The sequence below is a fragment of the Microtus pennsylvanicus genome, chromosome 3 (assembly GCF_037038515.1).
Source record: "Microtus pennsylvanicus isolate mMicPen1 chromosome 3, mMicPen1.hap1, whole genome shotgun sequence".
Classification (NCBI taxonomy): Eukaryota; Metazoa; Chordata; class Mammalia; order Rodentia; family Cricetidae; genus Microtus; species Microtus pennsylvanicus.
Genome location: NC_134581.1, coordinates 42,676,863 through 42,692,556, shown reverse-complemented (window position 1 = coordinate 42,692,556; position 15,694 = coordinate 42,676,863). Strand labels below are relative to the sequence as shown.

The following is a 15,694-nucleotide window of genomic DNA, read 5'->3' as shown; positions in this document are numbered from 1 at the left end:
ATAGATGCCCTTGTATGTGGATAAGATCCCTCCCTGAGTGTGAAATTGGCAGGAAGTAACCATAATTCTTACTGTCTTTTAATGACATTGCTAATGGTGACATGACAGCTTCCCCACAGCAGGAACTGCAGGGATGCACAGATGCACAGAGACCCAGAGCATGCTGGGATAGTGTGTTGATGGCTATCCAGGTGAAGTTGAATGTGAATTGTGAAATTCCTTTCTGCCCTTCAGTTCCTGATTAAAACAGGACAAAGGTTGAGACATATAATCTATTACAGGACATTAGCATTCTCATCAGATACAGTAAGCAGGGGACATTGTAACCTGAACTTCAACTTACCCTTGAAGTTGAGACAATGTGTTAATTATGTAATTTAAGGCTACTTCGCAGACTTTTTCCCAAATTCAATAGATGTAAGTCGCATCTTATCATAGCTGAGGGTTCCGTGGTTGACTCTGTGACACCATTCATGCTTCTAGCCCGGTCCCTCTCCTGTGTTTCTTCTGTCCTGAGCAACGTGCTTCACTAGGGTTGTTCACAGGAACACGCATGAGAGGTTACTTAGAGGCACAGGAGCATTAAACGTTGAAGGACTTTAGATCTTCCGGAGAGGGTGTTGGCTTGTGAGCCCTTCCCTGATTTGTCAGCTTTCTACTCTATCATGAAACTCTGGAATCTTGAACTCTATGTGAATCTATAGGAGTGGCAGTGGGGCCCCACCCTGTTGGTGAGAATGCTCACCTTATTAAAGTGCTTCCACACTCATCTGGAACAGGAGCTGGGGAGCTGAGCAGAGCAGCCGTCTGGACTCTCACTAGGTCAGTTCTCTCTTATAATCTGTATATTAAGTTCCATATCTACATCAATGAAAAATAGCTTTTCAATGTTTTATTTAGCATGCATTAATTGTACAAAAGAGCTACTTTTATTATGTAATTTCCATATATATACATATACATAAATATATACTTTTATCTTATTCACTGCTCAGTACCATTGACTTTACCTGCATTTGATTCTGGTTCATATGGATTATTTTGTTACTGAATGTTGAGTAGCAAGCTATCTCTCTTCCTCTGTTCCTTCTCTCTTTCTGTCCTCCCTCCCTTCCTCCATTCCTTCTTCCCAATTTTCTCTGTCCTGGTCTTCATTCTTCCCTTCTTCTGTTCCTTTCTTCCTCCTCCTCCTCCAGTGTCACTGAGCTGAGGGTGGCATTTAAAGTATTTACAAGGGAATCTAAACGCATGGGATTTGGGACAGTGAGGAGTAGACCTGGATTGTGCTCACACACCTGAGATCAATACGTTCTTCTCTTGAACTGTGTTCCAGTCTCACAGAGAATGTGCAGATTCCTCTCACTTGAGAACTTGAATTCACCCAGACTCTCCCAGGCCTCCCTCCCAAAGCCCTTCTCCAGTTTGGATTTCTACCCCATTTGTTTGTGTCCTGTGGATTCTGATTGCTTTGATGATTCTGTTTAAATAGCAGACCAGCAGGTTTCACACTTAGGATTTGTTACTTTATTACAATCTTATTATTGCCAGGCAGCGTACACCTCTATTCCCAGCACTAGGGAGGCAGAGGCCGGTGGATATCTGTGATTTTAAAACCAGCCTGGTCTACAAGAGCTAGCTTCATGACAAGAAAAACTTTGTCTCAAAACAACTCCCCCCCCAATGTTATTATTTAATTACAAACAAAACAATCTGTTTTTAGATGGTATTCCCAAGAAAGTAAATGAAAAAAAAGTATGAATCTTGAACTATTGAACTCTGATAAATCAGAGGACTGTTGGCTAAACCTTATACCAAGCAGAAGGCTGTCTACTGATGTCCTGTGATCACAGCTGTGTGTATGAAGAAATGCTTGCGACACCAGAAAACAGTTTAAAATTCTGTAGGAAGACATGGCAGGAAGAAATGAGTCTGTAGAGGAACGAGGTTAAACGGAAACTCTGACCCTCAGCCGTTATGCGGCCAACCATATGCTAAGGTTCAAAGCGTTCATCACTAATATGGAGACCAGCGGACTATGAGACAGTGTGCAGCTCTAAAACCGGGAGGTTAGAGGTTCTGCAGTATGGGCAGGGATCTGAAAGCCTCAGCATTTCAGAGTCCCTGTAAAGTCCCAGTATTAAACGTTCCAGGGCAAAGGAGAGTTCACGGAGAAAACAGAGAAAAGCCAACAGAAAGACAAAAAGAACAGAGCATTAAACAGTGCTGTAGGAAACTGTCAGGTGCCCAAGAGTAGCAGCTGTGACCTGAGGGCAGGGAGGCCGTGCTTCTTCTAGCCTACATGGTCACTTCAGCCTTGGGCACTTACACACACCACACACTCACACACACACACACACACACACACACACACAGAAATGCATATACTCACAGACACATACACTCTCTCACAGACACATACACTCTCTCACACACACAGACTAACACACACACACAGACATGCAGAGTCCATTTTAAAATACAGACTCTGAAATGTCCAATTATATCACAAGTTGAAGACACTGCCCATGAGACCTGATGTTGTCTTACAGCCTACCTAGTAGCAGGACCCAGTATGTGGGTTCCTTGTGCAGGAACTGAGCTGCACTCGCCAGGGTTTCCTCATCACGTGACTGTCTGCACATCTATCTCTCCTGTAGAATGGAAACAGGGGCAGCTCCTCACCTGCAAACTCTGTGGTGATTACATGCAGTTCACATGAGCAACTGCCCGTTATGTGCTGTGCACCAAAGGCAGTGACTCCCTATGATATGAAGTTGATGCATCAACTACCACCTTCTGGACCATAGAACAGGATCCAGTCTAGCAGTGGGAAACAGACCTGCAACCAGGAGATGGGCCCCTCTCCTGTGGGGAGAACAAGGGTTTGGCACAGGCAGGGCGACATGAAGCCATCAAAGGCTTCTGAACTAGCAACCTAGGGACCAAAAGGCTGGGGAGGGTCTTTGTCTCATCCCTCCATGAAGGTCTGCTTTCTGAAACTCAACAGGCTCCCAGTCCTTCATCTATACGGTCTGGGATGCTCTGTCTATGGACTCAAAGTAAGACACATGACCAGCTGAGACCTGTTTGGTGCAATTGCAGGTTTGCGCTCATTGACGGGTGAGAGATTAGTCAGTAGACCATCCTGGGCCCCTGCAAAAGGAGGCAGGCGGCCCTTCCCTAGTGCTGTATTACTGACCATATTCCAGAGTGCAGTCCCCAGGATTGATCTCTTTGCTTTTCATTCACAGTGACACCACAGTTGCAGCCATGGCTGGGAAGCCCGTGCTTCACTACTTCAATGGCCGGGGCAGGATGGAGTGCATCAGGTGGCTCCTGGCTGCCGCAGGGGTGGAGGTAGGTTGTGCATTGCTCTTCTGGAACGGGACCTAAGTCTAAATACTTCTCTAAGCTGAAAGGCTCCACACCAGGAAATTTGGATATAGTTTTACGTTATGGTAGTTGTCTTGGTGCCCATGACTCTGTCAAGACTAAAATGGCCAGGACTATAATTATGCCTCAGTCAACCCTTACACTAAGTATGCCCCTTGATCAACCAGGCCACAGGCTACAGAAACCCAGTGCCTGTGGGGGATATGAGAACATGCCCAATGTGCTCAGCCACCACCAGGACCTTAATGCAGGTCTAAGCCTGGAATGGTTGAAGAACCCGTAAGTAGATCTCCTGGTGGAAGATGCCCCATTTCCTGTTAAAATGTGAACACCAACCCCACAAAAAATGATAGTCATCTTGTATTAAGAAGGAAATGGACTGATTTGAAGAAATGAAAATTTTACTTTGCTCTGTACCAAAGAACACACTCATATTAAAAGATACTTTCTTTTCTTTTTTAAAAAGAGATTTATTTTTTATTTATTATGTATACGACATTCTGCCTCCATGTATGCCCGCATGCCAGAAGATTGCACCAGATTTTATTACAGATGGTTGTGAGCCACAATATGGTTGCTGGGAATTGAACTCAGGACCTCTGGAAGAGCAACCAGTGCTCTTAACCACTGAGCCATCTCTCCAGCCCAAACAATGATTTTGATAGAGGAGAATCAAATAGTTATTTGGTTACTTTTTTATTTGAATTGAATAAAGTTACAAAAAAGGAGATATAGAAATATAAATTTGAATTCTGATCATTAGACAATACTAATTTTTTATTGCAGGTTATGGTATGATATTTTAATTTTAAGTCTGACACTGTTCTTTCAAAAAGAGTACTTACACTTGGATATTCACGGTAAAGTGTTTGCGATGGAACGTTTGGCACCTCAAGTCTGACATTAAAATCAGAGTCACTGAGAAGATGGGCAGAGATGAACCCGGTGGACATTACCTGGGGACTATTGGAGCTGGTGATTGACAGGTGGAGGATCTTTGCATCTTGTGTGCAGTTTTACAGAGTAGAACCAGAAATTTCCATGATAAGAATGGTTTCAAGGGGACAGGAGACTGAAGTGATGGCTCAGTGGTCAAAATCCCATGGTGTCCGCAGAGGACCCACACAGGCTGCTCACAACTGCCTGTTATTCTAGCCTCAGAGGGTGCCCACGACTCTGGCCTGCACTCCTATAATATAAAAACTATGAAAAGGGTAAATTACAGAAGAGATGTTCAATAGAGTTAAGTTAAAGATAAACAGGACAAATGGGAGCCCTGACAGAGAAGACAGAAGCACACCTCCTGCCACAGTCCAGCACACTCAGTAATCAGTTTGTAGAGACTTTCAAATGCCAGGTGCGCGGCTGGTTGGGAGGGCATAGGTAGGATGTAAAACAGAGGTGCCATCTTCAGGTGGCCCCACATCTGTGAGCTTTCAGGAAAGTGTGAGAGAGTGGTCCAAGTGAGTGTGGAAGCAACATTCTGAGGTTAATTTTTTTTTCCAGCTTTAAAGCAGAAAATTCAGAGGTGTCACTGGGAAAAACACTTCTGAGCTCACTCCAGGGGAGCTCAGCTATTGGTACTTCCTGAGAGGAAGTCCTGGAAGCTACTGAGATTTTGCCCTCCTCAGTCAGGAGCAGAATGGGAAGGGTAAAGGATGAAGTGGTGTCCTGTGAAGGCGGCTTTGGTGTCCTCCTTCAGTGTCATGGCAACGTGTTTCCCTCAGCTGTGGAATCCACCTCCATTCCTAACCGAACAGGGCTTCAGCTGATCCTTTCTTAATGAAGGAGGGCATTACAACTGAGAAACGAAAGTGCCAGCCCAGGAGGATTCGTTAAGTACATGAATAGCTGGGTGCTAGTGTATGTACACCAGCTCTGTGGCTCAGGGGATGTTCTAAGCAATTGGACTGTTGATTCAGATCACGAGGAAGGAGTGGGGCGTCTGCACAGGCATTCCTCTTCTGTGTCTATAGTGACTGAGAAGGCAGTGGGCTGAGACCGCTAGAGACCCCTGGCTTGGGTCTTCCAGCTCAGTGTGCCCACAGGCTGCCTTTGACATCATCCCCCTCACACCCATCAAGCCCATCACAGTTCAGCCACCTTTGTGATGACTGTCACCACTCCCTGCCCCTCTCTGAGTGCCTTGCAAGTTGTTGACATCATTTCATTGTCTGTTTGCCAATCTGTGGGGTTATGGGATCGTCAGCACAGTGTCTCACCACACAGCATTAAAGCTCATTTTCAGCCTTTCACGTCTGAAAAATTTCTTTAATCTGTGAAAGGAACAAAGTGGTTTAAATTACTCTAGATGGCTGTAGAGATGGCTGGTGGCTAAAGATTAAGCCACATGGGTTCTGATCCCAAAAACCCATATAAAAGTCCAGAGTAGCCGGGGGGTGGTGGCACATGCCTTTAATCCCAGCACTCAGGAGGCAAAGGCAGGCGGATGTCTGGGAGTTCGAGGCCAGCCTGGTCAACAAGAGCTAGTTCAGGGACGGGCACCAAAGCTACAGAGAAACCCTGTCTCGAAAAACCAAAAAAAAAAAAAAAGTCCAGATAAGACCATCATTGGGTATGCGTACCCTCACACTAAAACATGACATTTTCATAAGCAAAATAAATCTTTTAGAAACAGAACAACAGCCCCACAATGTAAGCAACTTGCTGTGGGGCGAGAGTAGTGGTTTGGCTTCTAAAGTCCTTATTGCACATGCAGACAACCTTCTAATTCTCCCAACTCCCATACTTGAGAGCTAATAACTGCCCCTCACACCATCTCTAATGGAATCTCTAACTTCTGGTCTCTATGAACTCTAACCTCTGAGATGGATGTATTCCCATGTACAAGACCACACACACACACACACACACACACACACACACACACACACACTTAAAATTACCAATACTAAATCTTGAAGAAAACACACTTCATGTGATCTTGGGTCTATGCAATAGCCATTTTGTATACGTAGAAACTTCTATTCTATATCATTAGAGTTGGCTTTCCTGAGAACACAAAGCCTCAGTTTCCCAGTGCTGGTTTTCTAGTTAGATCACTCTCTTCTTAGCTCTGAAGAATGAACATGGTGGGTCAGGGTGGAGGAACACCACAGGAATAAGGAGCTTTATTATAATCAGCACCCTTTTCATGATGGGTTTAATCTGAATTTCCATGAGGTCACAATCAGATACTTCATATCTCTTGGGAATCTCAACTTCAGCAAATACACTACCACAAAGGACGCTCTCAAGTTCAAAAGTCTACAGTGATAGAGAACGAGCTAATGAGAATGCATTTATTTTATTCTGCTTTCAGTTTGAAGAGAAGTTTATAGAAGCCCCAGCAGACATAGAAAAGTTAATCAAAGGTAACATCAAGTATCGCTATGTGGTGTCTACTAGAAGGTTTACCAGAAGGTGATGTTGGCGGGAGATGGGTGGGAACAGTCAGGAACGGCAGAGGGATGTGATGGAGGTGGTGGGGCTCCTTGAAGGGTCTGAAAATTGAGACAGTGATAAAAGGGGGAAGCAGATTTCTTCAAGAATTTGTCTGAGGACTTGGGAATAAATGTTTTCTCCCTCTTTCTGCATCAGAGTGAGCAATTTCATTCAAGCTCCCTCTCACTGACTTATTCAGGCAGGGTTCCACCCACAAGGTCCAATAATCACACAGGTACGTGGCCATTGATTAAATCACAGGAGGAAAAAGAGCTGCGATGATTTTCTTGAGTGTTTTCATCATAGCTACTGACAATTAAGTATCACTCCACAAGAACAGGCTGGAGAACTCATGGTAGCTCACTGCATAAGAAACTGCCACACATCACCTTAATGTCATGAGTATGATTATGTTTTCCAATACCCTACTTAGTTCTGCATACATGGTGGCCCTCTGCTGTCCCTCCTTATCTTCCAATGCATCCAGGGACATGAACTGACATGAAAACATGCACTAGAAATATAATATATGTCTGGATAGGAAATAAAGATTGATGTGAGAAGATCAAAAGCCAAAGGAGGGTGGGTGAGACAGAGAGGAAACAGAAGCTAAAAGTAAATGGGGTTCAGCTTGAAAGTCTGAGAACCAGTCATTTATTTCCCTCTTTGTGTTCCGAAATTTCAATACATGTTTTGTGCTCCTGAGAAGTGAGACTTGAACACCTCAGAGACCTTTTCCTTTCTTCTTTCACAGATGGGAGTTTGATGTTTCAGCAAGTGCCCATGGTGGAGATTGACGGGATGAAGCTGGTACAGACCAGAGCCATTCTCAACTACATTGCCACCAAATACAACCTCTATGGAAAGGACGAGAAGGAGAGAGCCCTGTACGGTATATTTCCTGTTATTACTCCAAGGGGAAAAAAGGAAGGATTTTTGTCCCTCCATGAATGTGCAAGAGGGTGGCTGGGTTTATTTCTAGGTGCAGGCTGGTTGTTTCCCTTAGGCCAAGTATGGAAGAGTCCATGAAGGAGAAGGAAGGGCACATGGGGTGGATGCAGGTGAGTGTGGCTACAGCCGAGGATGATGATGTCTGCACAGCACAGGGACAGAATGGCAAACACGGTGGCCAAGGGTCTGAGCATGGGGGAGCGATGACTCCAGGTGCCCAAGGCTTCAGTGCTGGACCTCAGCCAACAGCTTAGGGCAAAGGAACCAGGGCTTGAGGCTGGAGGAGGAGTCCTAGGGAAGAAGGTGAAGGATTTGCCTTCCATATCCCATGAATAGGAACAGTTCAGAGCAAGCATCTGAATTCCCAGCCAGTTCTATGGACTGCTCAACTTAACGATGCTTAGGTTCCCAAGGACTTGGTTTACCTGAAGCATTTAATTCAGGACTAAACAGTTCTATGGACTGTACCAACCCTGCTGGGACCCACCGTGCTTGACAAAATCCTTCACACATGAACCACCGTGTAGGCATATTGCAGTTGATTAAAGAGCTAAACGTGGTGCTAGCTATAATCTATTCTGTGGGAATCATTTATCCATGTGAAACAGAGATGAAGTTGAAACTATGCTTGTATAGAAGTACTTATAACAGCATTATTCATAATATTCTCATGGAAGAATCAGCCATGATATTCAGTACAAGATGAAAGAGGAGCACAGTATATGATTTTAGCCATGAACATACATGAAGGGGTGAGGGAAGCAAAACAATGATAAAGACATGAATGCTGTATGATGTTCAGTGAGCCGACTCCAGGGCACATATTCCTGGCTCTGATCATATGAAATGTTTCTGACTCCTCATGGATAAAAAGGAAGCAATCAGTCCTCCTGCATCAGCTGCCACAGTGGCAGGATTGGGGTCAGAGGGAGTGAGAATCAGACTCTGCTAACATCAGAGGGTGTCAGCAGTCTTAGAATGAACGAGATGCATTGGAACACAGAATACTACCTTTGCACAGCCACAACCAGAAGTGTGTGGAAGTGTGACAGTGAAACTCTTTCCAAAGCACCTTGTGAAATACAGTTTAGAACAAGGGATGCATATGTCTGTGTGTGCTGTGGTTGAAATGAGTGTAGAAATAGGCACATCTTGACAAATGTTACCATTGCCAGAATGCAGCTGGAGATTGAGCTGTTATGAGAATTGGGTGGAGAACATCCAACACTGACCTAGATGCCCCTGAGCAGAATGAGAGATGTGCAGAGACGCAGCTGGGGCTCAGACAGGGCTTTGTTTTGAGCTTATCTGGGAGATAGCTTGTTAGCTCTGAGAATCTCTGCATAGTCATTGAGAACAAATCATGTCACATAGGGAGAGAGAGAGAGAGAGAGAGAGAGAGAGAGAGAGAACTCTGTAGAGTTTTAGTGTTTGATGGTTATCTTCTGGGATGGTACCAAGTATATCATGACTGCATCTCTAGACGGGCCAGTGATACCCTTTGTCCTAGGGATGGGACATGTGTGGGTTTGGCAAATTCTAAAAGTGTATCAGAACTGTACTATAGGGAAAGTTAACATATCTATTAAATACAAAAGATAATGACTGATTTAAGGTGAGTAACTTTGGAACTACTTTTCAGTGTAAATTTCTCGTATTTTTAGATTAAAATATAAAATAGTGAATCCTTTAAACCATTGACCATAATGATAATTTCGTCTTTCAGGATCGACATGTACACAGAGGGGATTGTAGATCTGACTGAAATGATCTCGCAATTGGTCATATGTCCCCCGGACCAAAGAGAAGCCAAGATTACCTTGGTAAAAGACAAGACTAAAAACCGGTACTTGCCTGCCTTTGAAAAAGTAAGTAGGCTGTTTGAAGTCTCAGGACACTGCCTTCCCAGGACAAGCGAAAGGCAGAGTTTGGAAGGGACAGAGTGCTGCTGCACTGACCTTCCATGAGTCTCCTTGTGCAGCTCCCTATCCACAGGGCGCTGTATAAAAATGGCCTGTGAAGGGGCACTGCATGGTCACGCCAACCTAGTGGTCCACATTCAACAGGGTTCAAGGTCATAACCAGACCTGATCTGTGGAAGGCTGAGCCACACCAGAGATGGACCTAGATCCTGCAGACACACTGGGCTTCATAACAGGGCAAACTGCAGAAAACCACAGATGGGAAAATATTCTGTCACATCACACATGGAGGCCAGAGAGCCACTGTCTGTCAGGAGAAGAGGAGAGAGCTTCAAAGACGGAGGAGAAGAACCTGACCTAGGACAGTGATGCAGGGGAGAGGAGGAGGCTGATGAAGAGATGTACTGCAGGAGTTAGGGTCACAGCTGGCAGGCTTGGGAGGAGAGCCATGCACATCCACACATGAAGGGGTGTCCGTGTACATGTGATGTCTCTCTTACTCAGGGCCTCTCTTTGGAGGTAGATCATGAACACGTCAGACTGACTTGATCTTCTGTCAAGTAAAAGCTAAGAACAAAGCTGTGATCCTAGAGGATAAGGGATCCTACACATTCCTCAGAGACCTGACTTTGACCCCATTTATAATTCACTGAACGTTCCCTCACGGCTGCCTCTGCTCTGTGGAAGCAGTGAGGGATTGAGGAGCCATCAGGTCCCCACACAACCCTGTGGAGTCATGGCCCTGTCTCATAGGACACAATGTCCAGCCATCACAGCTTGAGTCATCTCTGGTGCGTGATTCATGAACTCACACACAGTGAGCTCTATACTGAGATGCTTCCTTTTGTAGTTTTAGGTTTTCTTCCTTCCTTCCTTTTTTTCTTCTTTTTATTTACTACAGGATTTCTGGATTTTATAGTTCTAGCTCTCCTGGAACTCTCTCTGTGGACTGGCCTCAAGCTCCCAGAGATCCACCTGCCTCAGCATCTTGAGTGCTTGAATTAAATGTGTGTGCCACTATGCTTGGCTTTCTTTGTTTCTGACTGGTCATTATATATTTTCTCTGTAGACGTGTACACTGTGATAAGGTGACCACAAAGCATTTTAATTCTTCTCTACTTGTAGCTCATGCTGTACCCAGTGCTTGTGCTTTAGGTTATCAGTGACTTTCATATTGCTGGGATATTTAAGTAAATGTCACCAACTATATCTGAGACAGTTCTATTATTAAATCTTCTCACAACCATAAATGTTGAAATAAATGTTAAATAAATAGCCAAAATCAGATAGGAAGATTAGCCCCATATGGTTTTGGCATGCGCGTCTCTACAAAGATACTGAGACTCCGACTCAGTTTCCCCTGTACAATTCAGCCCCGTCAGTCATGATGCAGTGAAGGTTGGGAGTCAGAGCTGATGCTGTACAGGGAGGATGTACTGTAGCTCAGCCAGGTGTATTTCAGATTCCAGAGAACTGAGGAGACCCGACACAGGAGAGGACAGACACAGGGCATTCTCTGGTGACTGATGTTCCCTGCAGATGAGGCCTCTCCCCACAGGACTGAACAGATAGGAAAGGGAGAGGAATGTCCTGAAATCCCGGTGCTCTGTCATTTCAAACTAAGTGGAGGAGCCATGATGTGCAAGGGGCTAAGCCCTTATCCCATGAGGAAAATGTACATAGGGTGGCGGTGTGAAGGCCATGGGAATGTGGCAATGACAAAGGTCATCTGAGCTTTAGAGAGGAGGTCGCGTGCCTGATTCTCATGCTGCCTGTTGTATCATAGGCCTGTGTCTGCAGTTATATACCTGCCAGGAAGAGTTAGAACTCCTTTGGTATAGTTGGGAAAGGGTGGTGGCCATAGCTCAACCCTATATATACATATTCTTTCTCTTTTCTTTTGCAGGTTTTGAAGAGCCATGGACAAGACTACCTTGTTGGCAACAGGCTGACCAGAGTGGACATTCACCTGCTGGAAGTTCTCCTCTATGTTGAAGAGCTTGACTCCAGCCTTCTGGACCCTTTCCCCCTGCTGAAGGTGAGATCACCTCAGAGAGGCAGCCGCACACGCATGGCTCTGAGAATATAATGGTGGCCTGTGGCTACTGAGGGCCCACACTTCGGCCTCCATATTGAGCTTGTAGACACTGGTTTCAGGCATGAAAATAAATTTTTCAAAATGGAGATTTGAGACTAGTACCCCAAGAATATATTTTTGCATTTTTAAAGACACAGGACCCCACAGTTTTCTCTTGAACCCCTGTTCCTTGCAGGCTGCTTCTGGCCTTCATCTTCCATCTCATGTGGTCTGTCTCTGCACACTCAGTGTTTAAGCAGGCCTCTGTCATGCTGACCCCTTCCTCTGCTCTGACTCTTTAGCACTGTGCATTCCTCTCCATGGTCTCTACCATGCCGTCTCCTACCCTGACCCTCCCCACCCCCCGTGACCCCATCCTTATCTCCAGTGTGAAAACTGACTGTGTGTTATTCCTGGTCGGATATTTTCTGCCCCCATTTCGAACTCAGTTTTTCATGACTTCACTTTTCTATGGTAGTCTCTGCTTTCACACCTGAGAAACACAGTGCTCTGTGCTCTGCACCACACTCTGTACAGGCTGTGTCCAGGGACCTGAGGAGAAGGCAATTAAATGTCAAAGGAGGTCTTAAGGAAATTATGCTGAGCTATGCTTTCTAGCTCATGGATTTGTCGTTCTTCTCACGTCTACTCTGGGCCTGTTGCCAAAATGCAGTTGGTTGTGATTAGGGGACTCATGTGTTTTGGACTGTGTACTTAAGCAGTTCTGACTCTCAGGCTGTGTGTTCTGGATTACAGGCCCTGAAGAGCAGAATCAGCAGCCTGCCCAATGTGAAGAAGTTCCTGCAGCCTGGCAGCCAGAGAAAACCTCCCGTTGATGCAAAACAAATCGAAGAGGCAAGGAAGGTTTTCAAGTTTTAGTAAAGCTGCATTGTTAGAGTCCACAGACACCAGTCACTGATGTTATTAAATAATAAAGAATCCTGGTTCTTGTGATATAATAATTATCAACAAATGGTATGTGTATCTCATGTCTTCATCCTGTTAAACTGGGACTGCAGACATTACTGAGGAAGAAGAAGGCAAACAATAATCCCTACAAATACAAACAAAGCTTGTAAAAATATGGAAAAAGTAAAGAAGAACCCTAATGAAAGGAAAGAATTGACTAACAACATTGAGTTTAAAAGCAAAATTAATGTGCAAAATGAAGAAATTAAAAGAAAAAATGGGAAAAATAAAGAAGAAAAATGTGAGGTTCAAAAATAAGGAAGAAGCAAAAAAGAAAGAAAGAAAGAAAGAAAGAAAGAAAGAAAGAAAGAAAGAAAGAAAGAAGAAAAGAGAGACTGCAAGTCAGGGGGACAGGAATTGGGTAAATAGGAAAAGGATGTGTTTTTATTTTTTTAAAGTAGGAAAAAATAGCAGAGAAAACAAAATTAAAATTTTAAATTAGTGAGGAAGAGTCTGGAGAGGTGGCTGTGAGGTGACAGACACAGCTGCTCTTGCAGAGGACCCAGGTTAGGGCACTGCATCTACAGGACATCTCAATACCATCTGTCACTGAAGCTCCAGAGAACCTGATGTCCTCCTCTGGCCTCTGTGGTCACTGAACACCCGTGATATACATACATACCTGTAGGCAAAACACCTCAACACACAAAATGAAAATTTAAGTTATTTTAATGGTAAAAGCAAAAGAACGGGAAAACACACATTCCAGCAAAATAACAATAACAGAAAATTTCCTTGAAAAAACATTCTTTTGTCAAGTGGAGTGGTACAGGCCTTTAATCCCAGCCCTTATGAGGCAGAACTACATGGACCTATGTGAGTTTGAGGCCAGCCTGGTCTATATGATGAGTTCCAGGACAGCCAGAGCTATAGAATAGTGATGCCCTCTCTTAAAAAATGCAGAATATTCTCTCTTGCCTCCACTGAAACCCCTGACTTCATCCTTTCCATGCAATATCAAATATTCAGGCCCAGTTCTGTCCTGAAAATCTTCTATTCATGTCTAGCTTGGTGAATCCTTCTGTTCCTACTCTCGGCATACCCTCCCCTTCCTCAGGTCTAGCCTGGGCTCCACACCATTGAACTGGTGTATTCTGGTGAGCTCCACTTCCACTGCCATCAACCTCCAGCTCAGGCCAGCATGCACATCTGCACACACGTCAGCCCCTCCCCAGCTGTGGGAGTCACAGAGGCCCTTGTGCTCACAGATAAGCTCTAGGGAACCAGGAATGCCAAACACACAGGGTTGTCCCTTCAAAGAGAGGGAGGCATTACTTGTTTCCCACCCAGGAGGCTGGGAACATATGTGGTTAACAGCCTGGTGGCCTTTGAACTATGATGTGAAGATCACAACAGATCCTCCACCAGACCTTATCATGAGCTTGTCAACCTATGGAACCCATGTTTAGGGAAGATGTCATTTGTTCTTTACAAAGAGTCTTGGTGCAGTCTTGTCTTATGCTTTAGTGTGCTTAGGGGATTAAGTTTTATCTTTAGAAATTCTTTCACCAAATTGTGCTGTGCTTAAGTATGCCCAAAATAAATTACTCAGGGTCAGACTCCCTTCTTCTCTCCTGTGGGTTCTAACTCTGCTGGCTGTGGTGGTTGTAGAGACCTCACACCAAAACACCTACTATCCCCTGATCCATCCCTCCTACAGCCTATCTAATGTCCAGTCTGAGCCATTCCCACACATTCTGTGCTTTGTGCCAGCCTGCTATGTCCACATCAGACACAGGACCAACAAAAGAAGTCTATATACCCAGTTCTCATGAAAAAACATATAAACAATATGAAAGATCAAGGCAGTATTTTCCCCATGCAAACCCACCAGTCCTATAAAATGAGAATCAACCCCAGATCACAGACATTCTTAATACGGAAATTACAGATTTCACCACAGAAATGGTGGTGTTTAAAGAAGAAACAACTCAATAAATTTAAAGAGAATAAATGCTTGGGCATTGCCCAAGAAAACACAATCATAAGAATGATGGAAATAACGAAGACAACCCAGGATTTAAAAAATGAGATTTAAAACAAGAGAGATAGGAATATTGAAGAGCGTTCAAGCTGAAGTGAAGGCAGAACTGAAAATCTTAATGATCCAATTGGAAAACTGAGGGGAAAGTCTCACAAACAGAATGGTTCAAGTAGAAGAAACTTTATCAGGCCTCAAAGATAAAGTAGAGGGAAGAGATCACACAATGAATATGAAATCGAAAATACATAAAGAGATATTCAGGAAATGTGGGACACCATGAATATACTAACTGTTATTTGTGGGCACAGGTGAAAGAGAAGAATCCCAGGTCAATGGTATGGACAAGATCTTCAACAAGATCATAGAGGGGTGGTTCTCAATCTTCCCAAAGCTGTGAAACTTTATTATAGTTCCTCATGTTGTGGTGACCCCCAAATTCTGATGGACAAATTTCCACAAAAACAGTAAAGATGCAGAGTAACTACAATCCAGCACTCATAGGGGATTCAGTACTCTCTAGACAAGTCTTCTTGACCAAAAAACAGAAAAATCAGAAATAAATGATTTGCATCAAATGGACTTAACAGAAATCTACAAAAAATTCCACCACACACCAAAGAATATACATTCCAGTTCAAGGAAATTTCTCTAAAACAGATCAAAACTCGGGCAGATCTGAAATTTTATGAAATCATTTCTTGACCTTTGAAAGTGTGAACTTTTGACAGACCTCACAGAAAAGAGAATCACACTCTTGACTCTGCCCTGAAGCTGCTTCCCTACTGTTTACTCAGCCTGTTTCAGCTGACCCTGCCTGTAGCAGCACAGAGATGAAAGAATCAACCTGACTGTGCCTGGGATTTTTGGGTAGCCAGCTTTGGTAAACATATTATATATATAGCTTTAATCTCAAATCATGAGACCCTGTGCTGTGCACATGCGCATCACCCTGGA

General features: G+C 44.1%; 1 protein-coding gene across 1 annotated transcript; it reads left to right on the top strand.

Annotated features, from left to right (window-relative positions):
- The first annotated feature begins 687 nt into the window (after positions 1-687).
- LOC142845805 (glutathione S-transferase A2) lies at positions 688-13,612 on the top strand. The gene is made up of 7 exons (XM_075965169.1): positions 688-822; positions 3,252-3,357; positions 6,716-6,767; positions 7,592-7,724; positions 9,515-9,656; positions 11,617-11,748; positions 12,544-13,612. The coding sequence occupies exons 2-7, from the start codon at positions 3,271-3,273 to the stop codon at positions 12,664-12,666; spliced, it is 669 nt and encodes a 222-aa protein (XP_075821284.1). The 5' UTR covers positions 688-822; positions 3,252-3,270; the 3' UTR covers positions 12,667-13,612.
- The last annotated feature ends 2,082 nt before the right edge of the window (positions 13,613-15,694 follow it).

Excerpts from the sequence above, each read along its gene's own strand:
- LOC142845805 (XM_075965169.1), top strand. The coding sequence starts at position 3,271 with ATGGCTGGGAAGCCCGTGCTTCACTACTTCAATGGCCGGGGCAGGATG. Across the intron at positions 7,725-9,514 it reads GACGAGAAGGAGAGAGCCCT|GATCGACATGTACACAGAGG; the intron begins GTACGGTATATT and ends TTCGTCTTTCAG. Across the intron at positions 9,657-11,616 it reads ACTTGCCTGCCTTTGAAAAA|GTTTTGAAGAGCCATGGACA; the intron begins GTAAGTAGGCTG and ends TTTCTTTTGCAG.